This window comes from Poecile atricapillus, chromosome Z (assembly GCF_030490865.1).
Source record: "Poecile atricapillus isolate bPoeAtr1 chromosome Z, bPoeAtr1.hap1, whole genome shotgun sequence".
NCBI lineage: Eukaryota > Metazoa > Chordata > Aves > Passeriformes > Paridae > Poecile > Poecile atricapillus.
Window position 1 is genome coordinate 19201353 of NC_081289.1, and position 27925 is coordinate 19229277.

Genomic DNA, 27925 nt, shown 5'->3' on the forward strand with positions numbered 1-27925 from the left:
GGGAGCAGCCCTTCCCTCTGAAGGAGAAAATAAATAGAAATGAGAGTGCCTCCTTTTTCCAGAGTTCAGGTGGAAAGGAGCACTGCCTTCAAGGAAGTTCTTTGGGCTCAGGGCATTTCCCTCACTCAGTCTTGTTTAAGATGCAGGTGCAGATTGCCTTCTCCCTCTCTCAGTTTTCATCTTATCATTTCGGACTGAATCTTCTTTAGGGGTAGCTCTTATCTCACAGGTTAGAAAACCATTACCCCTAAATGGTATATTTTATCCACCCTTTGACCTTATGGATCATAAAAATATGAAATAAGATTGTATTTTTCCATTTAAAAATATAATTGAATATTTAAGATTTTTTTTATTATTATTTACTTAGTTTCTCTGAAAAAATTGAAAAGAGATCCTGAACTGTACAGGCCAACCCAAAATCTTCACATTAACTATAGCTTTTCTTCCAGAGCTAGTTGTTAAATTTACCTGAAAGGTCTCAAGGTTCTGTTGCTTGATGAAAGTTTTGAGGTATAGAAGTCTGAGATACAATTATTAATTTCAGGAAGAATTCACCCTGCACATCAAACTCCTCTGCATCTTCCAGGTTTCCAGGACCCAGGGTCATGGAGGCATCGCAGTCCAGTCTGGGGAGCCCAGTTTGTCACTGACTAGAAGAGGGTGGGCAGAGGACAGGCAAGAAAGTTTTGGGGGCATGGAAAATCCTAGATATGTTCTTCCCATGAGATACAAGGCAAATGTACCTTTGTCTGTCTACACATCGTGCATGTAACCAGCCAGTGGGTTCAGTCCTAAATCTCCAGTGCTTTCCACCCCACAAAAAGCATTAATAACAGAAAAGCTGGAGAAATGTTTTTTCCCCTAGAAGACAAGAGTAGAAAGTCAAAAATTCTCAATTTCATTTTGAACCCTATGGTTATTCAGGGCACACGAGTCAGTACAGAGATCAGCCCATGCCTTATGAATTAGTAACATTCAAGGGTCGTGATGGGAGAAACATGAAGACAAAAGATACTGTTCAGAAAACAATGATTATTTATTTATCAGCAGTACTGGGACCTTGAAACAATAACAAGCTGTTCAGCCACCTAAAAAAGGTCTTTTTATATATTTGTGGGAATGTCAGAAGGCTGTTGATTTTCTCAAATGTTCTGACTGGGTTTGGGACAATGGGTGGAGCAACTTCTACCTTCTGCAGTCCTCATTGGTGAATTAGAGTTCCCTGAAGCTTTTTAACAAATTTTTATCTTGAGATCAAGTATAATCCATGTTGGAATTACTGCCCTGTGAATTCCAAGCTCAGGGCAAAAGTAGGGTAAAGGTAGATACAAAATAAAAGCAAAGAAATAAAATCCCAAGGAGCTGCAAATGGAGGAGGGATTTGGTCTTTTCTTTAAAGAAGAACTACCTGAAAATTTACTTCAATGCATTGAAAAATAAATTGTCTGGTTTCGTAATTTTCCAGCAGAAAGGAAACTGTATTTGAGACTTTCAGAATATCAAACAGGAGGAAAAGCAGCAGCTCAAAACATATCTCGCCTGGTTTATGGAAACGAAAATAACACCACTAGATGATGGAAGAAAAAATCTTTATAAAACATGGGAATAAGGATACAACACATCTACAACTGTGAGTCTGAATTAAAAAGAAAATTTGTCAAAAGATCACTATGCTCCAGCTTGCAAACCTCTGCATGTTATGGTGTGGTAATAATTTGGATGTGCTGGTGAGCCCTACATAAACTGAATGTCTTTTTAATCAAAAAACCTTTTCAAAACAACAGATAGAAGAATAAATAAACTAAGAAAGGTATTTTCAGTGACTGTGGGGATAAGAGATGAGGTTGTGAGGGACCTCTGGGGGAAATCCAGGCACAGGTGAAGGAAATCGTGGTGTGAAAATTGGAATACCTGAAGAACCAGAGAAGAAGAAGAAAGCCACCATAAGGAGTATGGCAGTGATGAAGGAGATTCTCCGATCCAGAAATCTCTTGCTTGTTGTTCTCATTCCACTTCTGCTGCTTCCTCTGCCACTCATATACCCCAGCAGTGTAAGTACATTTTCATTTTCTTTTTAACAAAGACTCTGAGTGCAGCAGGTAGCCCTGCTGATTAAGTTCACAGTGTGCAAAAAAAACCAAAGACATCAAGAAGCACTGGTCTTAGAAAAATCAAAGGCTCAAATTTGAAGGACTGTGAGGGTCCCTGAGAAATCATCACTAAGAGCTTAGAGCTACCTTGAGTCGTGTCACATGCAGAGCTGAAGAGCCAGGTGAAGCTAGAAAAGCATTGCTTTAAAGCAGAAATGTTGGATCTCTTTCTAAAATAATATCTGTGCAGAAGGGGAAGCAGAACAAACACATCCGTGATATTTTCCTTAAGGAGAGGTCTTTAAAAGGGATGCTTGTAGAGTCTTGAGGTTTTTAGCAGTAAGTGTGCATGGGGGGACTTTCAATTTAGAGTGGGTTTATAAAGACAGAGACTCAGGTGAGGCAGGACCAAGGATTCGGTGACAAGGCATTGGCTGCTCCAGAGCAGGTGTAGGCACCTCTGCTGGAACATTGCAGCTCTGCCAGTGACTTGTAATGCTGCCCCAGAGACATACACAGCAGTGCAAAGGAGGGAATATCCTGTGCCTAACACAGACACTCCAAGGAAGGAGGGAATGCAGCTGTGTTCCCGACACTGCTTTGGAGGTACTGAATACCTTGACCACGTGGTAGAGTCCTTTCTTTGCACATCTCTACAGTTGTAACCCATAAAATAGCAATGTTCTACTACCTTACAGAGGTGGTGATATTTAACTTAGCAAAATCTGCAATGTATTAAAAATCTGCAGCTTGTCCTTCCCCATCGACCTAGACATAAATCTGTCCAAAAGGTGCAGCAATATCCATTCCATCCTCTACCCTGCTAAAGATTAATTCTTCCTTAAAGTATCAGAGGATTCATGAATACTAGCACTTTATCCAACAGAAATGCAAAGGATTAGAAATTGCACAGCTGATTTCAAAAACAAAACAGTAACATTTTGTTTGGAAAATAAACCAGGATTTGTAGAAAGGAAATGTTCCTGCACCACTGAACTGTATGTTGCACTTTGAGTTTTCCTGCTTTGAGCTTCAACGTATTTTAGCTGTTCTCTTACAATAGTTTTTCATCTCTTTTATCTCAAGAGAGGGAATGAATAACAGACAATTGTGCTCTTCAGGGAGCAGAAAGGGTCACCCTTTCACAGAGGCTTTTTTTACAGAAGGGTTTAATCTCCCCTGATGTCACTGGAAGGGTGACATGAAAAGAGATGCTCCCTGGCATGCTCAGCCAAGGGGGTTGTAAAGCACCTTAAGGTTGCTGAAGCAGGAGTTCACTGACAGGATTGCTGCAAGAATTGCTATTGCACAGTACAAGCTCCTCTGCACTGTTACTCTGCACCTGGTGGTGCTGCTTTACTGCAAAGTGATGTGAAAATCCATCCAGTTTACTTGCATTTTGTACATATCTGAGTGACCACAGAGAGTAAGGTACAGCTGACAATCTGACCAAGAGCTGGACAAATATTTATAGTGCTATTAAGAAAACATCTACACCAAATAAACTCAGCTTCAAGTGCTTTTGTGCAGATTTTACTTTGTTACAACTCATTGACTCTGATTATTTTTTGAATATGAAGATTAAATTAGATGCCTGCTCAGATGCTTGTATTTTTACAGTTATATTAGTTTTTTTGTCATTTTTATAGAGATTGAAATTACCAGGTCATTTATATTTGCATTTCTGCAGGGAAACAGTTTGCAGTTTCTTTGATGATACCAGCATATCTCTGGAAATGTCAAAGGAGCATTATATGTAGTGGCAAGAGAGATCAAAGGGAGCACAAGAGCTCAGGATTGTTTGTAGATGCTGCTAATGCGAATAAAGTCCACAGCTTCTTTTATAATATTTTGTGAAAATAAGTGGTTGGGTGAAAAATAAATTTGAGAAAATTTGCTTGAATTCTCTTTCCACTTCAAAACCCACAAGTTTGGACATATATAAATGCCTTTCAGGTCAAAAAAAGGGAGTGGTTTACAAACTGAGTGTCTTTTTCATTCTGTCCTTATTTCCTTCATTGTTTACAGTAACATGGGAGCATTTTTGCTTCTTTTTTGTAATATTTATCTACTTTTTTTTTTTTTTTTTTTGGTCATAAAGCCACCAGAGATGCCTTATATAAGGCATGCCACATGATTTCAGTCACTTGGGGACAGGCTTTCTGTGACCACTGTTCCTGTGGTCACTGCACCCAGACATTTGGATGACTCCTGAAAGTCACCTGTTGGCAGAGTTGTGAGACCTGCAGTACCAGGAGATGTTGGCATCTTGATATGCCAAACCTGCAGAATGGACCCTAAAGCACAGAATATTCTCTGAAGAGCCACAGTTGACATATTTTCATTCCCCTTTGGTTTTATTTACACCAGCTGAAGGATGGAACTTTAGCATGATCCCATAAAATCAAAGATGTTATTCCAGAGGCTGGAATACCTCTTTGCAGAGCTTAACCACATGTCTGCATGAAAGATATGCAAGGGGCAAATAAGTGGGCAAATTTCCAACTTAGACTTTATTCTTCCTTTTAACAGTTCCGAGATCATTGGATATCTTAATTACAGAAGTAAATGCATGACCTTTGGGGTGGAGTTTTTAGCCATGGCTTCCTTCCAGCTCCTCTTTTCTTTCACCTAAGGGACTGGCTGAAGACAGATACTTAGATTAAAGTCCCTCCGACCATCCCATGTTTTCCTATTCCCTGTTTCAAGCTCTGAGGTGGGTTTAAGAGAAATTTTCAGCTGTAAAACAAGTGAGGAGAGTGAAACAGTTAAAATTACACTGGCACTGCTTCAGTGTAATACTCAGTAGCTCTGGTAACCATTAATTAAATATATAAACTCAGTTAATTAAATAGAAGAGATTAATATGGTTTCTCTTGGAAATAAACTGAGAAAAAAAATGAAGTTGCCAGACAAGCCGATTAAGTTTTTAGTGGAGATTAGCAAGCTTGGCTTTCCCAGTACTTGCTTACAGTTTTGTACCATTTAAAATTGCAGTTTATCTGGAGTTTTTTTGGTAAAATTATTAAAACCTAGTGTTATAGGAAATACAACAACTTAGTTGCCATCCCAGTTAGGTTTTAGTAGAGATGAAAATTCCCTTTGTCTTATTCCATTTTCACTTCCAGCCTACTTTATTGACACACACAGAGTAATAAAATATAACAACAATCCCCCAAAGAAATTAAAGAGAAGTACATTTTTGGAGTGAGAAAATGGTCTGGATTCAGCTTAGGCTGAAATTTACCTTATTAATTTTGGCAAAACATACATCTGGACTGCTCTAAAATAAAAATTATTGATTCTTCTTTCATTAGAAGTTCTTTTTCTCCTCAGACAACTGCTGAACCTGATACAGAGACCATGCAAACATTAGCAGAAGCTGATGAGTTAAAAATTAAAAATGTGTCAGAGTCACGAGATCACAAAAAAGGCCCTATGCTCTGCTCTCTGTGGAATATTAACTTGAGGCATAATGTAGTTTAAGGTGACTGAGCAGCAAGCTGGCTAATCCAGAGCTAAATTTCTCCAGCAGCCTTTCAGATACTCTTTTCAACCTCTGAAGTGATTGGCATTTTTCTGCTCAAAGGAAGTTAGGTTTTCTTATAAATTTCTTTCAGTTAAATTGGTGTCCCTGCTTAATAGAATCACAGAGTCATAGAATCATTTGGAAAAGTTGGGAAAGACTTCTAAGATCATCAAGTCCAACTGCTAACTCATCACCTCCATGTTCACCACTAAACCATATTCCCAAGGGCCACATCCACATGTCCTTTGGAAGCTTCCAGGGGTGGTGGATCCACCACCTCTCTGGGCAATCTATTCCAAACCCTGACCACCCTACCAGTGAAGAAATTTTTCCTAATATCCCATATAAACTTGACATGACCTAAACCTAATTTGTTGAATTATAACAGTTTAATGTTGCACTTTTCTGAAATAGGAGTCAGAGAAAGACCTGACAGCTAATTTAAATCCAAGCTTCTGAGCAACTTTGGTTACAATTCTTACACAGGTAAAAGAAATAGTACATATCAATCTGTCTTACCTTCCTCTCTGGACTGTGTTCTGCCTGGTATTACTGTAATCTGTACTTCAGAAAAAAAGATGAACAGCTGATTGTGGCTCTTTATTAGAGGTAATGTAAAAATGACAAATATAAAGATGAATTTAAATACAAGCTATTGATTCATTTTATTGAACCCACATTCCTGTATAATTTCACTAGGCTTTGCCACTTTGTTCACAAAACTGATTGAAAACAATGGAATTTAAAACATGCTCTTCCATTTGCACATGGATCTGTGAGAATTGCTTGTGTGACCTCTTGAAAGCTGCTTGATTTAGAAGTCATCCAGCCAGGATGGATGTACAATGTATAAAATTATATTTTAAGAGACTCAAATAGCATTTGTGAACAATTAATTTTCTAAACAATAGCCATTTGTGAGCTAAGACTCCATTTGGCTCAATGAGCTCATATGGAACATCTGGTGCATAATGAAGAACAAATAAATTTATAGCTGAAGTCAATCAGTGCAGACCTACTAACTTCCATAGAACAGCAAGTTAAGGCCAATACAGGACTTGGCTTTAAATTTGAGAAAGAAAAAAAAAGGTAAAACCTTTTCTTGATGATAGTTTCTGTAATTATTATCAGCAGATATCCCCAGGTTTCTAAGTATAGCATCAGGAGAACTCCAATGAGGGGCATAAATAAAGACATTATCTTAGGAATGGACCAGAAGACTTCCATACACTAGCTGTGTTTTCCTGTAAGAATATTCATCAGATAGCACTTTTCTCTATCATATCCCAGCTCCCCATGACTGCTTACCATGATACTCTCATGCCTTTTTCTACCAGAACCTTGGACAGCAGCAAATTTGTTTGATTAACTCCATCCACCCATTGTCTCCAACCCTGAAGGCCTATGGTCTTCCAAAGGTTTGTAGAAATGACCTGAGAAAATAAAACCAGCTAAAAAAGTGTTTGCACACTGTTCAAACAAACAAACAAACAAACAACTCAAGTTTACAGAGCATTTCCCAAAATAACTACAGGACAGTTTTATGGCAGATATGAATGCTGTAATCTGGTCCTGAGAACTAGCAGTTCTTCTCTTTGTCCAGGACTGGAGAGAAAAATATGCAGAGATAACAGGTCAACAGGTCTAATCTGAGGAGCCATGATTGTATGCTTGATAAATATTGGATTAGGGAAATCAAACAAATTTGCAAATGCACTTGAAGCCATTATTTTGCTGATAAATAGGCTTATCCCAATGGTTTGCCCTGGATTATGTCTGAAATGTTCATTAGGGTCATCTTCTGACACTGTCCTTTGTCCTTTGGATGTCCTTTACATCCACTACCAAGATTTCACACCCAAACAGCTGCACCTTTGGAGGTCCCAAGGCCATCCTTTTTGGTTTTTTTAAACCCAGGCACCACACTCTGAAGAACAGGGCTCCCCACAGCACGTGGTGGGGCAGCACCACTGATGCTCTGTGCTCTGTCCCTGCAGGAAGCCTCGTGTGCCTACGTGCTCATGGTGACAGCTGTGTACTGGGTCTCTGAAGCAGTGCCTCTCGGGGCAGCAGCCTTGGTTCCTGCTTTCCTGTTCCCTCTCTTTGGGGTCATGAAGTCCAGCGAGGTCAGACCGTTGTGTGTTTGTATCATTTAATGTTCTTACTCTCTGCTAATCATTTGAACGAGGCTGATCTTAGTGCAGCAGCAAGACTCCGAGGTATGGGAGGCAGAAGTGTACATCTTGTAAGGTGTAACTGGGTCCCACCAGCTCCTTTTTCAGCTGAAGATAGATACAGGATATAAATAGGCAATATTAGCCAGGAGAGATGTCCATCCTTTCCACTATTGCACCACCAACCATTGCCAAAACCTATTGCACCAAAGGATCCCACCTTTGCCCTTCTGAAATCCGTGTAAACAGCAGCTCTAGGGTACTCTGAAAAGTTTCCTTCCAATTTTATTTATTATGGATGTCATATAAGGCAAGAGGCTACATATACTAAAACCAATTACCATTTATTGCAAAAGACTAGATAATTTTGATATCCAGGTGAATGTCTAGTCCTTTTTCAAAGCTGTAATCTACTGCTGCACTGCAGCCAGGAGTTCTCAGGCAAAGGAGCTGCTGTACAAAAAGGTCTCTATGATCATCCAGTCCTGAATTTGCTTACTTGAGGTTTTTTTGAATGCTAATTTCTTTCATTATATGCCAAGATTCATTTTCTTTTTTATTTTCCCTACAGCTTTTTTTGCCCTGCTTTTTTCCATCTCTTTTTGGGGGATGAGGGGACAGCACATTTGATTTAAGGACAAGTAGTACAGATAAGAATACAGAGGAATATATAGAAACCATAAAATTGTTGGATTTCTCTCACAATCTTGAACTGGGAATGCCTATAAATGGACAGAGACAAGCATGAACTGCAAGTTTTATGACTGCTTATTCCCCCAAGTTTTGTAATAAAATGAGAAACATTTTCATACCAACAGAATTCAGTATTTTCACAATCTTTTCTTCCTAATATAAAGGCAAAGTAGTTGGGCATTTTCATTAAAAATTTGGCAGCACATTGGAGAAGGAAATTTAATGTCACCCTGGGAGAAATTCAATGCAATAGCAAATAAAGTGACAGTCAGACAGACTACTGCAAAGAATGTATTATTGGCTTTAGAAACTGAAATAAATCCCTGCATTCAAAAATAAACAAATATGAAGATGCTGCAGTATTTCCAATCTGCTGTTCTGGAGTGATCCTTGCTAGATAATTACTACTGTTTAAGCTGCAAATTACTCACAGGGGTTTAAGAACTTGAGCCAGTGTGTCATATATATTTATGTTGATATTAATAACACTATTAGCATTCCCTTATTTCTCCAAAGTGGCTATGAAAGGAATAAAGGAGAAAAAAAACCAACAGATTCTTCATGCTACTGGATTGATGAATTTCCTCCATTCACCTCATTATTTTTTTAAAAGGTAGCAGGAAAATAAAGTTAATGAGAAAAAAATCAGTGCAAGAAAGCCAAAAAGATGATATTTAAAAGTTCTGGCACACAATTATGATGCCCAAGTCTATTTAGCCACCACAGGGATTTATTAAATAAATGTCATTAAATATATAACTTGTTGCAGATTTCACAAAATAACATTATTGTCATTCTTGCACTTTATGGAGAAGAAATAGAAAGGACAATAGAAAAATTATTGCTTCCTCTGGTCTTACTTGTTTTAAAACACTGGCACCTACATTTGATTAGAGAACTAGTTTTAAACTGAAGAAATTATGTTTTTGAACAATTTTCCAGAAACAGCATAGGGAAGATTGCATCAAAATGATATGAAAATTTTTGCTAGATCCCAAGCATCCGTTTGCAAGCTTTACTTTCTCCCATTTTGTTTGTTTTTACAGAAGTATGTGTGTATGTTTGTGCAAGAATTTTATGGTTTGCCTAATTTGTCATTTTTGAAGTTGCTTCACAGAATATCTTCTCATATTTTAGCAAGACCCACATCCACAATTCTTGGTATGGAGGTGGTCTCTGAATACTTTACTGAGCCAGTGATGGTTTTTCTCATTGTCTTTAAATTAAAGTTATTTTTCTTGAAATTTTTCCCTCTTTTCCTGATAAAATTGAAATGGATTTCCAAAGTGACAAGTTTTGGCTCAGGATTTGTGGATCACTGCAGAAATATACCAGCCATTTTTTATTGCCTTCAAAGACCAAGTCCCAAAGGACTTTTTTTCTGATGCTGTAGTCTCTAGGGATGCCACACTTTGCCCAAAAGCTGAACAAGACAAGAATAAATATAGGCAAGATAGACAACAATACCTCCAGAATGAAAAAGCAGATGAAGCACATGAATAAGCTGCCCTCAGTGCAGTTTTGTCTGTGCTTGTTTCCATCTGAGCCTAGTTGAGTATGACTGACTTACTGCAGGCACTGAGCATCCTGCTTGCAGATATAACATTTCTCTTGATCTCTTCGAAACTGGGAAGACTATAAACAATAGGGGAGAGAGCCTTATTTGTGAACACAACAAGAAAGAGATTAAAGACAATATTTTGATTTATGTACTCTTCATTTTCTCCAGCTCCCTGTTCTTCCTACTCCAGGGAGTGCAAAAATGCACAATGCTATATTTCTTCTCATTCAGCATGCTTTCTGTGTGCTTCCTTAACTGACTGCTTCCCCCTGGCCCTTAATGCAGGTGGCTGCTGAATATTTCAAGAACACAACTTTGCTCCTCATGGGTGTGATTTGTGTGGCAGCTTCTGTGGAAAAGTGGAATCTCCACAAGCGAATTGCCCTGCGCATGGTGATGATGGCTGGAGCCAAGCCAGGCATGTGAGTGAACCTTTGGCTTTGGGGTAGTCTGAGGCTGAGAGCAGCAGCTTGAAACCATTCTGATCTTCCCATCCATGGGCAAAAGCTGCCTTGGTTTGGGGCATTTTTCACACCCATCTTTCCTTTCAGAGTTTGAAAGCTTACAGGTTTCCCCCTCCTTTTTCTGCCACCTCCGGCTCCCCGTGTCTCCCTGCTCTGCGCTCCAGGCTGCTCCTCTGCTTTATGTGCTGCACCACGGTGCTCTCCATGTGGCTTTCCAACACCTCCACCACAGCCATGGTGATGCCAATCGTGGAGGCAGTGCTCCAGGAGCTGGTGAATGCTGAGGAGGAGTGCGAAGTCATCACGACTGCAGGCAGCACCATTGCCGAAGAAAACAAGCCAATAGGTATTTGTCAGTATTGGCCACTCTTTTCTCATTTTTTTATCATTGACCAGACTTGTTGATATTGTTCCAATTCTATCAAGGTCTGATCTGTCTGACTTATACTGCCAAAAACACTGATATGCACTCTTTCTTTTTTGTGATATTCCTTTCAAAAAATAAAAGGAAGTTTTAGGAATGATGGAATAATAGAACTTTGGAAAATATTTATATTGAATTAGGGTGTCTGCTGTATCTGTGTGTCATAAACTCTTGGTCATAGGATTTTACAGGGTAGTAAGAAGGAAACCTTTGGTAATAAAGTCCAGGAAATTTAGAAGAAGCTCAGAAGTTTTGTCTTGACAATCCCATAATAAAAAATTGATAAGAGCTCTAACGTTCTTTTTGTTTATTCCTTCCCAGATGGAAAAGGTTTAGGAAGAAAATAATCCCTTTTTTTTCTCTCACTTTACAGTTTCCAGGCTGAAAATTATTTAATCCAACCTTGTCTCTTACATGTAGGCCTTTTAATTGCCAGATGCACATGATCAGTACACTACAAAACAATAAAATGCCACATCAAGAATGCACCTGAGACTGTTTGGACCAGCTTCTGTTTGCAGCAGCTCCTCCAGGTCCAGTGGTGGGACCCAGGGGCCCAGTTCAGCTCTCACCCCAAGGGCTGCTCTCTGTTCCTCTGTTACAGGTCTCAGCGAAAAGCACGGCCAGCCTTCGCTGGAGCTTATCTTCATCAATGAGGAGTAAGAATGAGCCCTGTACACCAGGACTGGACATTTGAGCCCTACACAGGTTGCAATGAGATGAACCCAGGAGTAGAGCCAGGAAGGGCAAGCAAGACCTTACAAGTGAATGTTTCACATGTGACTGACAAGGAAGGCTTACATGATAAATGGGATTAATGCGATGGTCTGGATCTCACTAAAACTTCACAGTATTTATTTTTTAACACTATGGATATTCTAGGGAGAAGGAAAATATTCCTGGGGGTTTGAGAGCTCTTTTGAGGTCTGGGTTTGTGCTGTGTAAAAAAGTGCTGTCCACGGATTTTTATTTCTGTTCCCCTAAAGGAACAGTGATGAACAGGATCCAAGCACAGCATGGACTGCCCACAGGACATATCCAGAGGGACAACACTTACAGAGTGTTCCTGAAGAAAGTCTGAGCTGCCTGCATTTCAGAGACAGATGAGAATGGAGGGCAAGGGGACGTGGGGGGAGGAAGAACCCACAAAAAAACCACCTCTCATCCCGTAAAAAATTTGTAAAAGTTTTCTTTAAATATAGACAGATTTCTTCATAAGTTTGAAACACTAGTAGTTTCTATTTGGGATAGAATCTAGTAAGGGGAAAGGATCAAACAAGAAAATTTCTTTGTCAAATTATCTAATTAGCTATCAGTTCAAGATACACAAGACAGCATGCAAAGTTAATGTCCTAAAAATTTATTATAGGCCAATTTTGAGGAGCATCTTGTGAAGTGTGAGAACAAAACTGCACAGTCCCTTTTTGAACTCCTTCTGTATTGTTCATAACTATTCAAAATAAAAGAGAAACATTTTTTTATACTTTAAATTTTAATTAAAATTATTTGGGTTCTCCAATATTTATTGTTATCTCTTTTTATCCCAGCCACATTTTCTATGCAATATAGAATCAAATATTCAGATTGGCATTGTGCCATTTAATCTCTTTAGACCCTATTGAAGAGCATGGGTGGGATATTCCATACAGAACTATTATTAAAATAGGATTACTTGAAAAAGAGATTTGAATTTGGCAGGAAAAGTAGCACATCTTCTGGAAAGGAGCTCAGTGGATTGTTTGCATGATCCACATGCCACACAGGGCAGGTTTTAGGGAAGGCTTTAATGTGGTACAAGTAGGTACTCAGAAACAACACTGGAAAAGGTGGCAAAGGAAGAACTTGACTCAAACAGGCAGCAGTGGTGCTGGATTGCCTGGTGATTCACTCCACAGAGAGTCCTCTCCTAGAATGGGGTAAATACTACCAAGAAACAAATTTTTTCTTGCTTGGAGGAGGAACTCAGTGCTTACACAGCTAGAGACTGAACTGTGGAACATAATAATGACCCTTATTGTTTGGCCAGGAGCTCACATAAGAGGTTGTAATGAGTGGTGTTCAGCATTTCAGTAGGCACTAGCTCTCCTGCAGATATTGCCCCTCCTACCCATGACATGTTCCTCTTGCAGGAGCTGGGTGAACAGGCATTTTTAAAGTATATTTCCCTTTCTTTGTTTTTAGTGCTACTACTGACTTCAGCTCCTTGATGCACTCAAAGGTATTGTCATAAGTGGTATCTTCTGTGCTACACCATCTTCTAATGCAGGAACGAGCAGAACAAAATGCACACAGCTCTGAAAAAAGCTGCTGGTCCCTTTATTTCAAATGTGTGGTGCTAAAGGAGGTATTGCAGAATGTTCTGCTTTGTATTTAACCTGTCAGCCTGCTTGCACAAATCAATAGGGGAACATTAGCTCCATAACAGCAGCAGCATAAATACAAAACAATCTAAGTCTGTTGTACTCCTTGCTGCAGACCCTGAGATCCAGTCAGCAAACTAACAATTCCATATGGTTTCAGCAGCCTGCACATATCACAAACTCACAGGCTCAAGGGACCTGGTAGAGTCTCCTACATGATGGAGGAAAAAGACATAATATCATTATAACCTGACTTTAAAAAAAAAGAGCAGAGGGTTTAAGCCTTTTTTCTATCCCCAGATTAAAACTAACAGCTGATTTTTAGTGGGTTGGATTTTTTTATAGTTTTGGAAACTTTTTTTCTTTTTCCTTTTTGGCCCCAAAGCCTGCCACCCACTACCTTTACAAAGCATCACAAATTCTATTCCAAGTGTCCCTAGGAACACAATAAAGGCTAATCCAAAGGCATTTTCCTTCTTGCAGAGTATGAACGGTGTGCACATGATAGCCAACCCTATTGGAACAATGAATTCCACGAGCAATGGGCAGCACCTCCCTCAGGTAAGGAAACATTAGACCTGGGGATGAGGCAAAGGACAGATGGGAATATCACCTGCTTCCCACTGTTTCAGATTTGTTCCTTGAAAGAAATCATTCTCCATGGTCTCACCACAGCCACAGTTTGGCCCTTTGCCAGTTCTTGCTTCCATTTAGATGCACCCACCACAGGTATGTTCAGAAGACCCTCCCCCAATGCCTGGGACAATTCATTTAATTTTCCATCCAGTAACATGATCACGAGTTTCCTTTATTATTTGACTGTAATAGCCACTTTGTTTCTGCAAATCCTCCTTGGACAATAGCCCAACTCAAAAATAACAACCCCTGGCACACAAAACCCTACACAGAATGAAAAAAGCAGTAGGCACAGACCATTAATCTGTTCAGCCACTTTGTAAGGTACTCTTAATAGTCACTTCCTTGTCTTCCAAAATACCCAGGCTCAAAATCCTCCATTTAATCAATTCATTCTGGTATTTCTACTTCTCTTGAGTGGATCCAGGATGAAATTGCTGTTTGGATGACAATTCTGTAGTATCCTAATAGCATAAGTTTATGTCCACAAAAGTATAGGCTAAAATCAACACATGAATTTGCCTTCACAGTTCAAAAACAAGTCAAAATACAAATTATTAAATGTAACAAGCCTTTCTGAAACACTTGCTGCTGTTTTCCTCATTCTTAAATTACAGGGTGCATGAGAAGTGCCTTGAATTACTGTACCATTTTTCCCAGTACAAGGATTTGATCTACCAACATAGACAGTTTCCTGTCACTGATAAGAAAGCTGCTTTTGGAGCAAAATTTTCTGGCATCTTTTCCTTCTGTATTCCCACCACTCAGCCTTTTCCACACCATTTTGAGGTCCCCAGCTCTCCATCTCTAATTAGAGGCCCTGAGCCAGTTTAAGTGTGAAAAGTTCACCAAGCCTTTCTGTGGTGGCAGCTCCTAAGCCTCAAGGATTATGGATTCTTTCTGCTCAGTGCTGGCATCCCGTCCCTGCAGCCCTCAAAGGCTTTTGGTGTCCCACTGATATTCCAGTCAGACCTGGAGCTGGCCCAAACCTTAGCCAGAAGTCCGATTACTGCTTGTTTTACATTTTTGTCACAGACCAGGCAATTTCAGGCCCTGGGGCAGGTTCCCAGGACTGATCCCAGTTAATCCCTGAGAAGAAAAACCTGTCCTCTTACACAAACCTGTTGCTTCTCTGGGCCCCCTATGACTCTGGCATTAGAGCAAGCTGGGCTGCAGTTCTGATCACCTGCTTTCCTTGTGAATGTGTCCCCTCACAGGCTCAGATCCTGGTCCTGCCCCCTGAGCCCTCGGATCTCAGCCTGAGCAGCAAGTACCGATATCAGACCAGGCACGACCACATGGTCTGCAAATGCCTCTCACTGAGCATCTCCTACGCAGCCACCATCGGGGGGCTCAGCACCATCATAGGCACCTCCACCAGCCTCATATTCCTCGAGCACTTCAACAAGTAAGAGACACTGGGGTTTGGTGAGAATGGTGGGTGAATCATTGTCGTGGTTTTAAAGCAGTAACTAAAAAATTACTTATTTCTTGCTTTGAAATATGGATTAGAACAAGAGCAAAACAGGCTTAAAACTTAAAAGGAATAAAGAAAGTTTATTAACAAAACTACAAGAATAAAAAAACCACCGGAATAGACTTCCAGAATACTTTTTTATCCCCCACTACTTGACCATTCCTTTGTACACGTGACAACAGAGACAGAAAAACCTTAGAACTTTGGTGGTTAAAACAGTCTCGATTCCTGCTACAGTCTTTTCATCAGTCTTTGTAGAGAAACAGAAGTCTCCTTCTGCTAATCTATGGAGTTTCTCACAAGAAAACCATTTTAGTTATAGTTTTCTATTTCCCTGATGCCAGCTGCCCGGAAATCTGTCATTAGAGTCACTCCTCCCATTTCACATCACTCTGAGGTGTGTATGGGCCATGAGTCTAGGGATGTTATTTTAAGGATGAGTTAGTCAAAGGCAAAATCTTCTTCATCTGTCTCTGTGAGTTCCTCTGGAAACAGTTTTCTCATTGCCCTCAAGGCTTCAAATCTTCGCTCAATTCTGTTCCAGCACTTCACTGTATCACAATTACTCTCTCTTTTGCTCAAAATCCACACTTTGAACACTCCATTCCTCCCTATATACTGTCATGAATTAAAGGATTCTTTTTAAACTACTACTGTCTATCTCCATAGCTTTAACAGAAAGGTATTTCAGCTTATAAAACATCTCCTTATTCTCTCTCCCCCATTTAAAACTTAACTCTTTTCCTCACTGTTTTTGGTGGTTTTATGATGTCTTCCTCATGTTGATTGTCTCTCTGTCTTTCTGAGAAAAAGGAGTAATCTGTACATTTTATCCAGGTAGTAAAAGAATTAAAGCCTTAGAAAAGCTGCAAGAGTTCATGGTGTCAGGTTTCAGTCCAGCAGCAGAAACTGAAAACTAAGCCAGGCCGGTCAGCTCTGCTTCTCCCCCCCACCCCCACTTCTGCGGCCTTGTCCTTGTCTTGACAGAGCCTTGTTACCTTGTCAGAAGCTGGAAACCAAAGAGAACAAGAGTGCTCTGACTTTACATCTTAAGGAGGTGTTCACAGGTTGATTTCACTTCTTAATGGTCAAAACTGCTGTCAATTCTTAGAAATGACCGATAATTGGTCAGGAAAAAAGACTCTCATCAGCCACCAGCAGTTTCAACTTCCTTAGCTCTCAAAACCACCTTAAAGGTAAAGCCACCCCATGACAGTCATTATCATCCTTGTGGGTCATTTCCTGCCTCAAGGAGCCCTGGTAAGAACACTCTCTCCGAAGGAAAATTCTACTCTAATGTTATTACCAATGGTTAACGTTTGAAAGTTAATCCATATCCATGTCTTTCATGCAAAGTACAAACTCCTTAGCATGTGGTAACATTGAGGTAACATCAACTTCTTTTGATTTGACATACTGATTATCATGAAGGCAGCAGGCACTCTGGAAAAATGTGAGGTATGAAGAAAGCTATGAAGAAAGAGCAAAGAGGACAAAGAGGTACTCACAGAAGAAGAAATGTCATAAAAACAGCTGCTCAACATGCATTGAAAGAAAACAAACACAAAACCAAACCAACTTAGATATGTGGCCTTACACATTTGCTCCAGAGAAGATGAGAAGCAGCTCCCTGATCACCCAAGTACTTCCTTTATGATAGACCCAGGGCTCTCAAAGACATGAATGGTTCAATGTCAGAAACATGAATGTTTTTCTGTCAGAAGACTGGTGGTACTTCTCATGCACAGAAACACATCCAAGCTCAGATCTGATTCTGACCATCTACTGCTGCCAATACTGCCTTGATATCTCTCATTTTTCTCTCTTAAATGGTGGTAGCAAAGAAGACTAAGTTCAGAAGTCATGCTCAATCCAAGGATTTGGATTTTATAGAATTTTCCAATATTTTGCTTTTATGATAATTGCATCAAATGTACACATCCAACATCTTTGTCAGAGCACAGCAGAATTCAGTCAATATTTGTGTGCCCCATGAGAAGACATAGAAAGAGGTTCTGGGGTGAAATCATTCTGAAGTCTGACAACCCTAAAAGAAGCTTTAATATAAACCACAGGTAGGGATGGAGTTTCACTTCAGGTATTTCCAAGTGTTTTTGAAGCTGGCCAGACAATCCAGACTATTTGGTGTTAAAGGTTTGGAGAGCTATACTGTTTGTTGGTTTCAGTCTCCATAGGTAATGCAGCAGCTGCAAATGCAAACTGATGGAATTTTTCTCTCACCCCATGTCAGATATGTATGCCTATAGGTGTGTGTGCAACTATGACTACTGGAAGCCCCTGTCCCTTTACTGTTCTAACCTCTCATGCAACCTCTTTTTAATTTACAGTCAGTACCCAAAAGCTGAAGTGGTGAATTTTGGAACTTGGTTCCTGTTCAGTTTCCCCATCTCCCTCATCATGTTGGTGCTGACTTGGTTCTGGCTGCACTGGCTATTCTTGGGCTGCAAGTGAGTGGAAGTTGTTCAAGATATACAGATTACAAAAGCAGGGCACCCACAGCTCCTCTCAAACCTGTCTCATAATGAAGTTTTGACTGGCAAATGACAGAATTTAAGGCACAATTTCCTTTTTCTTGCCAGAACAATTGCCAGAGGAAATCTCACTGCTTAGCTACCCTTTACATTACCTTCTGCACAGACAAAAGTGTAGAGTATTGCTGCTTGAGATTGAAGTGCCCGGGTATTGCTGCTAGAAATCTGCACTAAACATTCAATTGGTTTGGGGTTTTTTCATTCTTATGACAATGAGAATTCCCTTGTGGACCAAAAATCTTGTTATAAGTCCTTTTGAAAAAGCACAGTTTAAAAGATAAATAGAAACATAGCTGCAAGTGAAAAAGTTACTTTTCAGATCTGCCTCCATCTCAATTAAATTAACATAAAACCAGTTAAAATTAAAGGTAGACTCCGTATATATTTCTCTTTAAAGTGGAAAGGACTCACAGCCTAAGAGACAAATACCTTTAATACCAGTAAGTCCCTAAGCTCCAAAATAAGAAAAAGTTTCAGTCTTCTAGTTCATATGTTTAGCACATATTGTCTTTACAAAGTTAATGAACACTGCCTAAATGTGTGCATTTAGAATGTATTAGTTAATCTGAATTAAATTGTGATGCAGACACATTTACTCAGAATTAAATTGGCCATTAATTTGATTTAGTTTACTCTTAAAAGTAAATTGAGCTGACATCACTGTTTCACCCAGGTCAATGAATAAATTGATAATGAGTTCTGTTTGCTTCTGACCTTGACTAGGTTTGAAGAAGTAATTTAGAGGTGAATGGCTCCACACCCCTCTCAGTCAGTCTCTGAGTCTTGTAATTCCAAATGAAAAGGCTGATATAAATTCCCTCTACATTTTTTTCTTTTAATCTTGAAAAGAAACAAGTCCTAACATGACCCTCAATTAATTTTGTTTAAAAAAAATAAAATTGAGACTCCACATTGCATCCAAGACTCCATGCTGATTAATGTTGTTCTAAATAATACCAGAGACTGCAGCATTATTGACTTTTTGAGAAGCACTAGTTGATTCCAAGGCTCCTTAATCTCTGACTTCTATTCACTGCACTTCATTAAAGAACATATTATGCTGGGAGCTGGGCTTCAATACTCTGCCTTCACATCCTCCTGAGCCTGGAAACACTTAGAACATGTTGAAACAGCTGCCTAATGCTTGTGCATAAATGTTTAATGAATTCCCGTAATGTTATTTTCCTAAGAAGCCCTGTGCCATCAATCTGTTCTTACTTGGCTCAGCTGAGCAGCATTTCAGACTTTAAGGCCCTTGACCAGGTCAAGGGTGAAAGAGAATGGACGCATCAAGGGATCTTTGCCAGCAAAGAAGAGCTAAGGGTAGAAGTTGTACAGAACTGTCCTTTAGAAACCATATCTAGCTCTTCTCCTCCAGCTTGCAATGCTCTTCCAGCCTCGTCTCTCCCTGCTGGTAGAGTTTACCAAAATCTAACAGCAAGATTTGCAAGGAAATTTAAAATTAGATGAAGGGCAGTTCTAAGTGAGCTAAATAAATGCATTACATATTCCCATTTGCCCATGGGAAATGAAAACCCTGGTTAAGACTTTTTGTTGACCAGACAGGACCCATCTGGATCTCAAACAATGAAAATTCCTTTGCAAGTCTGGCCTTAAGCAGATACATTGAGGGAGATTGCAGTCCGTGTTTTGGCCAGTGCTTGGGTGCCTAGTGAGGTACCAAGTGACATATTAAAATAGCAGGAACCATAAAAGCACCCATTATCAGCTAAAAGGACTATAAAAGTTGTGCTGCCATGGTACCTGAGTCACTGCTGCTGCCTCTTTTAAACTGGCTTAGATCCTGTTACACCTCTGTGTGACAGAGGGTACAGCTGGAGTGAAAAAGAGAGATCTGTGGCTCAAAGCACAGTAAAATAACACTTCTGGAAAGAAGAGAATGAGAAGGTTAAAGTGAGCTTGAAAGCATCTTAATTTCAATTAAGAACGTCCATGACTTCTTATAGAATGAAGGCAAACTGAATAAACTAAGGAATTCACTTAACATCCATACAAATGTATAGGAGGATCAATATATCCAGCTAGGGAATATGCTTGTGTTTTCATGTCCCTGGCAGAAGAACAGGCATTTTTCACCTGGACAAAACACCAGGCTGACTCCCCTGACCTCTGTGGTGCTTTTCTGGCTGTGCCTGATTTAGAAACAGCAGTTATTGTGACAGTACAAGCATAAGCAGACAGGTTGTGGCAGCTAACACGATCCCAAGCACAGCTTTCTGTCATTATGAATCCTGAATATTCAAGGCAAATATGGTCTCAAAAGCCAGAGCAGGCCCCAAATATGTTGGATAACCCTGATCCAACTGGAAAGCATAGTTAGCCCATGAAAAATTTCTATTGATAGCTGACCTCTGTCACAATCTTTCCATGTGATGAGAGACACTAGCCATGTCTTTTGGAGGTTTCTGGCAGCTCTCTGAGGAAGCCTACGCAGAGGGAGCCCAGCCATGGCTCAAGATGGCTCAGTGATACCAATCAGTACTAGTCAGAGCACCCTGGGGACCTTCCAACTATGTTTACAACAGAATCTTAAAAGAACTTGAAACCAGATTCATTAAATATCACACGCAGTAATTTCCTTTCCCATTGCCATCAGGCCTTGCCCCAGGCACATATCTCCCAATAGACCCTGATACCAGAATTTTCAATCTACCTCACTGCTGGGTTTTTTTTTTTTTAACTACTTTTTCTCCCCCTCTTTATGCCCTTGACTAATTTTATTGTGCTATCTCAGTTTTAAAGAGACTTGTTCTGTGAGCAAGAAGAAGAAGACCAAACGGGAAGAAATGTCAGAGAGAAGAATTCAAGAGGAATACAAGAAACTGGGAAATGTTAGGTAAACCAGACCTGCCTTCCTTGGGAATTTGCCTCTCTAGGCCAAACCATTCTCTCCTATTGCTCTCCATATTGCCTTGGGCTCATGTAGTTTATTCTAAAGCTCCCAGCTCATTTTCCTCCCTTCCAGGATAGAAATAGAACTAAATGCAAAAATGAACGAAAATCAAAGACTTTGTTACAAGCATGCCTAAGCTAACATGTGACTCATTTATTTCTGAGGAAAATGGGGAAAAAAGGGAGGATTTGAGTTTATTACAGGGTTCAAAGGTTATCTGAGTCAAGGTTTTTCTTTGAACACTAAAGGATTCCTTCTCCTAATTCAGGCACATACTTATTTTAGTGGATAGAAGTTCAGCAAAGGCTTTTTCCTATGCCATGAGTTGTCCAGCCTTCCCAGTTGCCTATAATATTTATGCACAATGGCAAGAAATGTCTCTTGAAAAGATTATTTGGCAAGATTTTCATTTTCAAAAGGGCTGATATGGCACAGAATTCCTCCTTCACAAAACAGCTTTGTGCTGTTTTAATGGAAATATTGACAGATCAACTGCCTGAATTGATAAACTCTGAAACTAGACTGTTGTTCAGGCTGTGCCTAAATATGAAATCTTTCTTAATTTAAATCTGTGCTAAATTAAAAATCCTTAAGCCACCTCAAGTATCCTCAAGTCACCTTGTGTGCACCATCTGTGCTAATTTACATTGTCATTTGCACTTAGGTTTTCTAAACTTCTAAAAAATGCAAGACTATGTTTGCAGTGGAATGCTAATATGAACTTCACCTTGTTAACACATTTAATCAGATAATAATGCAAATACAAAACAAGAATTTAAAAATATTTTCCTTCAGGTCTTGCTCATGAATGATTGTATTGCAAATACAGATGGCTATTTTTAGCCTGTTTCTTACTGGGTTTAGATGGTTTCAAGCTGGGAGCCAAATCTAGAATTCTTTAATTCAAACTAATCTTCCTTGCTATTTTTCACATGGTTTTTATCCTTTTTTGAAGCCAGTTTCTACTTTCTTACTTCTTCTGGAACTTGCTCTTCATACTGACCTTGGAATTACTTCCTAACTTTCTCTGTTTTTCATTTCTAGCTATCCCGAGATGGTGACTGGATTCTTCTTCATCCTGATGACCTTGCTTTGGTTCACTCGTGAGCCTGGCTTTGTACCAGGATGGTCATCTTTTTTTGAGAAGTGAGTAAAATCCCCTAAACAACTGCACAGGAATACAACTTTGCTTCTTATGACTTCCTACTATATATATATATATATATATATTTTTTTTTTCCCCTAAGACATCATCAGCCACATTTAATGAAGCAGTGGGAAATGGAGTCTTTATTCAGAAATTAGGAAATTTTTTTTGCTTAAATAATATTTGTTTGTATGATGAAAAATTCCATTCTTTCTCAGTATTCAAAGTGAATTAAGTAGAGAAAGTAAATTAAACCATTTCAAATGTACAAGAATAGGAGGGTCACATTTTGAGCTTAAAGTATTTTAGTGCATTCAGAAAGAAGTTTTCACTAGAATATGTTGCAAGTATAATTGAAATTAAAACTTTTGACAAAAAGTCTTTTATCAAGCAAATGTCCACTCAATTAAATATTGCTGAGAATGATGACTGTAGCAAATAATTTCTCTTTTATTTTAAATAATATTGAAACAAATTACATTAAAGCTTATTTTAACACACTTTGCACATCAAAGTATAAGTGATCAGAATGTAAGTTTTCTTTATATTGCTACTGTATAAAATTAATTTTTATTCCAATTTTGACAGAAAAATGATTTCTAATAATGTGATTTTCTGATGATCACTGGAGTTTGGCACTCCTCAAAACACTTTTACAGGAAGAGTTTTAAACATTTAATTTAAAATCAATCTACAGTTCAATTCTAAAGGATCACTTGGGCTTGGCATTTCCCCAGAATGTGTTTACTTTTCTTACCACCACAGTAAACACACTACTTTTCTGTACCTCCAAGTTAATAGATTTGTAAACCAAAAGGGACTATTTTTTTTTCAACCAGAATGTTAAAAATTATTGAGCTGTGATTGAAGCTGGCTACCAGACTCAGTTAATAAATGGGGAAAAAATCCAATTTGCACCCTTCATATGCAGGCATACTTTTCTAGCAGGCTGTTAGTATGACTGCAGATGTGGGAATACAACTGTACCTGCAGAAATGTGCTTGGAGCTATGTACCTGCTTTGGAAATGTTTCTGTTAATGTTGTTTTTATGAAAAAATATCCTGCTGTTTCTTTCCTAGGAAAGGTTACCGGACCGATGCCACTGTTTCTGTATTTCTTGGGTTTCTCCTTTTCCTGATTCCAGCAAAAAAGCCATGTTTTGGAAAAAGGAGAAAAGGTGAGGAGAATGCAGTAAGAAAGAGAGCTGGTACATTTTCCAATTATTTTTCAATTATTTTTCTTTTTTTTTGCTCTGTAAAATGTTCCCAGAAGATAGTTTTATGTTGGTAAGTCAAGATTCAGTTTCTCCTCTGATACCAGCCCTTCCTGCATCAGATCTCCTTTTTCTTTGCCTTAATTTATATTGTCTCATTCAGAGGATGACAAACAGGTCTTGAATTTGAGACTGCCACCTCTTCTGTGCTAGCAGAGTTATTAGACTTTAGGACCAAGGACTAAGCTTTAGGAAAGGTTTAGGTGGAGTTCCATATTAAAAAACTGTATTGCAAAATCAGGTCAAGATAAACCCAAGTAAAAAAATTAGTCATCATTTATACAGTGGAAATCACTGTAATATCTTAAGATAAACAAAAAAGAGATCATAAAGTGCCAAACAATGTTCCAATTTTGTGAACTGCTTCTCTCACAGACTTCTTGATAATGAGATTATTTCACATTTGTTTGGGTAGCACTCAGTGGTTTGATTGGTTGGCTGTGCCAGTCTTTCAGCAGCGCTGTATGAAACTAGAATTTTCTGCACAGTCTTGTGCAGAGATTATAAATTTATATAAACATATATTTTTATACTGTCATATATTGTACAGGTTTCAGGAAAATATGAAACTCTCTAACTCCTCCTTCAAGAAAACACTCAGGCACTAAAAAAACCAAATGTCCTCAGATAAAATCTAGGGGCCTAAATGCACTTCATCAAGCATCATGGCCTGCTTCATAGCCCTTTCTTTGATAATATAATCCCATCATAACACCATCTCTGTGGTCTACAGATACATGCACATGCATATCACAACACAGCTCACAGTCCCTCCAAAAGCTGTAACATGAAAACACAGGGGTTTACAACTATTTACATCAACAGAGCAGCCAAGGGAAAGTCAGGGTGTTTGGAATGAATACACTGCATTTTCTGAGGCCAGGCTATGCAGAGAAACAGGCTATGCACTGCCTCTTTGCCTCTCTCTCAGGTAGTTCCATGCACATTAAGTCATTTATGTTCTTGTGAAAAAATGTGAAGATCTTTGCAGAAAGGGCTGTACAATACCAGTCACACACTTTATTTGATACAGGAGATGGTGAAAAGTCAACAGACATTAACACACTGGAGCCCATCATTACCTGGAAGGACTTTCAGAAGACCATGCCCTGGGAGATCGTAGTGTTGGTTGGAGGAGGTTATGCCTTAGCAGCTGGATGCAAGGTACTGGTGTAGTTTTGGGGGTTTTTTATCCTCCTTCCTAAACATATTATCAACCTTCTCTTTTATTCCTTTGTATGCTCCTCAGTTTGGATTTACTTTGTGGATACTTACAATTTGTACATAATGTAGTAGGGTGCACTCCCTGCACTCAATATATGTCTTCCTTGCTATTTATTAAACACTGTAGTGAAATCTAGTTTACTGAGCAAAAGGAAATGCAGAAAGCATAGACCTAAACATTATTTTCTGGTGGGATTCTCTAATGCAAACTGGCACAGAAAGAAGAATCTGTTTTACAAACATACCAAGCATTTAGTAATTCTTGTGCTTCTGTCCTTTCCCCAGACCTCCGGCCTCTCTACATGGATTGGACGTCAAATGCTCTCCTTGAGCAGCCTTCCCTACTGGGCTGTAACTCTGCTGGCTTGCATCTTGGTGTCCATAGTAACAGAATTTGTTAGTAATCCAGCAACCATCACCATCTTTCTACCTATTTTATGCAGCATGGTGAGTTAAAATAGTGACATTTTTAGTCTGTTGTTTCCTCACAGGCTTGTGGGAATTTTTCAGGATGTGAGGGTCTTGGCACTCTGTTCACATGCCTCACCACTTTCACCCAGCCTCAGTTCCCAAGCTACTGTTCTGTAGTCTTGGAACTAGGAAGAATAATATAATTGGGCAGCCAAAAGTGTATCTGAGCATCAAGGAATTTATAATACCTCTCAGGCAAAGTGCACTGAGGAATTCATATGCCAGGTACAGAAAAGGTGACTATGGAATCAACAAGTTAGGTGAATTTCACATAAAGCTTGAGATGCTTTTGGCAGTGTTATTTTAAAGTTCATTATGTAGTAGTCACCTGCTCCCTACTTGTGAATCCTGAATTTTATTTCAGAATTAGAAGTGTTCAAGGGGTTGATCTGGTAAGCATACTGTCTTCCACCATGGAAAGCAGAGATGTTTGTAAGGGGCAGAAAAAAATCAGGATGCTGTTGACAAAGGTAGAAGAAAGAGATAGTAATTTAATTTTATGTTGGAATAGCAGTTACAGAAAAATTTCCTTTTTTTTTGTTACGTAATGTGAAAATTTTCTTACCAAGAATGGAGGTCATAAATCATCTTTCCCATTATAACTATTTTATGGGATTGTCCTAAAGCATATTATAGGAACAGTTCTGAGAAAATATTAAGATGTGGTCAGATCAAAATATGTAATTGTGTTTCTGTGACTTAGGAATTCAGATTTGCCTCTGCTCCATGCAGAAAGGGATTCTCCTGAAAAAATATTCAGAGCAGCGATCTACTTGTAGCATGAAATGCCATCTTAAGGGAGACTCTCTTTTTAGATTTCAGAAGTAACCTGCAGACACTTCCCTCCCCAAAATAATTGTGGCCTTGCTTATCCTTCCTTCTCCCTCTCATATAAAACTGGGCCAAAGTGATGTAAATTAAAATCGAAAATTTTATCACCACTGAAAACTGCATTCTTTAGCCCACTGTAAAGAATATTCCATCATCTCTGCCTTCTCACCATGCAAGTTTGGATCATGAACAGCTGGTTCTCTTAAGCACTGTTCTGGAGGACATCACATAATGGTCTCACAACATATTCAACAACTGGAAGAAGCCAGTTCTTTGTGTTAACCTGTTGTGAGTTCTTGTGGATGAGGACTGAAGCAGCAGTCAGTGTTAAAGTCCAGAAGACACAATACAGAATGACACAGAGAACAAGTGGTAGAAAGAGTGAAGGTATCCTACTATAGTAGCAAACTCCACCCTCCCTCATGGTGAAATGTCTCAAGAGAGATCCCTGGAGCCTGAAAATTATATCACTGTTCTTAAAAAACCCCAACCAACCAAAAAATACTTCCACGCCTAAGTTTAGAAATTTGGCAGGTGCAATTCACAGCAGAGCGGGTGCTTTCATACTAATTGTCACCTGTGACTTTTATGGATTAGGTGAAACACTTCTGTCCCTCTGTTCTTCCAGTCAGAAACCCTGCTTATCAACCCTTTATACACTCTGATTCCTGTCACCATGTGCATCTCATTTGCGGTGATGCTGCCTGTGGGGAACCCTCCAAATGCCATTGTCTTCAGTTATGGGCACTGCCAGATCAAAGACATGGTGAGTCTTGGCACTGGGTACATCCTCCTGTGCTTCATGCAACTTCAACACCACATCCAGCAGCCAATAATAATCAATAATAATAATTGCATTGGTGCAATAATAATTATTATATTGCTGCTACTATTAATTAGTGATGTCTGCACTGCTTTTACACAATAGGGCTGTCAGGTTAAGAACAATCACAGATCTGCTGTAGGATGCACACATTTCTTAGCTGTATTTTTTAATGAATGTAATGGTCTAAAGAGCTTTAGGAGTATGCAATCCTTTGCACTGATCTACTAAGACAAGCACAAGAGAGCATAAGAAATTAGATTTATCACATAGCTCCACAGTAAGTCAAGTGTGTGTGGTTTAATTCCCCATTCTGATTATCCAATTGAGAACTCCAAGTGGCAAACTGAGCAGTGAATGAACTGCATCAGTCTCTAACTATCATTCCTGAATACTCCAACATATACCCTGACACATATTCTCTCATTTATGCTTTTTTTCTTTTGTTCTAGAAATCACTATACATAAATTATCACACTGTATATGAGTCAGTATAGATCCTACTGCTTTTTTTTTGCTTTTTTTTTCCCCTATGTTAACTGTTTTTGATCAAGTTGTTCTGATGCATTTTGCTTTTGCAGGTGAAAGCTGGCCTGGGTGTAAATCTAATTGGTCTGGCTGTTGTCATGGTGGCCATCAACACGTGGGGAATTAGGCTCTTCCAGCTGAACACCTTTCCAGAATGGGCAACAGTCAACAACATCACAAGCCAAACATAATCTTCAACGAAAAAAAGAGCGAAAGTGCAAGACCAAAGCAAGTTGGAACAAAATATTGAACATACATTTCACCTATGAAAGAAAGAAGGAAACTTGTGCATACATAGAACCAGGATCCACTGTAAAACCATGAAGAAAATCCACTGGGAAGTCTTCTGCAACAGCTTTTCAGTTCAGAAAATCAGCATGAGTTAAAAGGGGAGATTAGCTTTGCTCTCTTGCTGTCTTCTCTGGGATATCATAACTCAGAAAAAATCCACTCCTCCAAATTACCTGCCTATAGCTTTTTCACACCTTAGAGCAGTTATGTAGGACTTGTATGCAGGACTCCAGTAGCAGAAGACAAGTACACATACACTGGTGTACTCAGCAGTAGCAAATTCAGTCCTACTATTGACTTCTACACTGAATGCAGGGTGAGCCTTATTCCCAAATCCAGAGGAGTTTTATAAGCCTACTTCTTTTGAAGGCAAATTCTTATTTTTTTGAGATGACACATCACTGTTTTTTGCAAAAACCACTTTTCCACCTAACTCATATGACCTGGACAGAAATCCAG

At 39.2% G+C, this 27925-nt stretch overlaps 1 protein-coding gene across 1 annotated transcript; it reads left to right on the forward strand.

The window, feature by feature from the left end:
- The first annotated feature begins 1940 nt into the window (after positions 1–1940).
- LOC131573676 (solute carrier family 13 member 4-like) lies at positions 1941–27366 on the forward strand. Its single transcript, XM_058827863.1, has 16 exons — positions 1941–2054; positions 7620–7748; positions 10336–10472; positions 10679–10860; positions 11543–11597; positions 13120–13156; positions 13782–13859; positions 15152–15342; positions 17760–17879; positions 20719–20820; positions 21922–22023; positions 23105–23202; positions 24332–24462; positions 24808–24969; positions 26453–26590; positions 27229–27366. Exons 1-16 carry the CDS (start codon positions 1956–1958, stop codon positions 27364–27366), a joined length of 1899 nt encoding a protein of 632 aa, XP_058683846.1. The 5' UTR covers positions 1941–1955.
- The last annotated feature ends 559 nt before the right edge of the window (positions 27367–27925 follow it).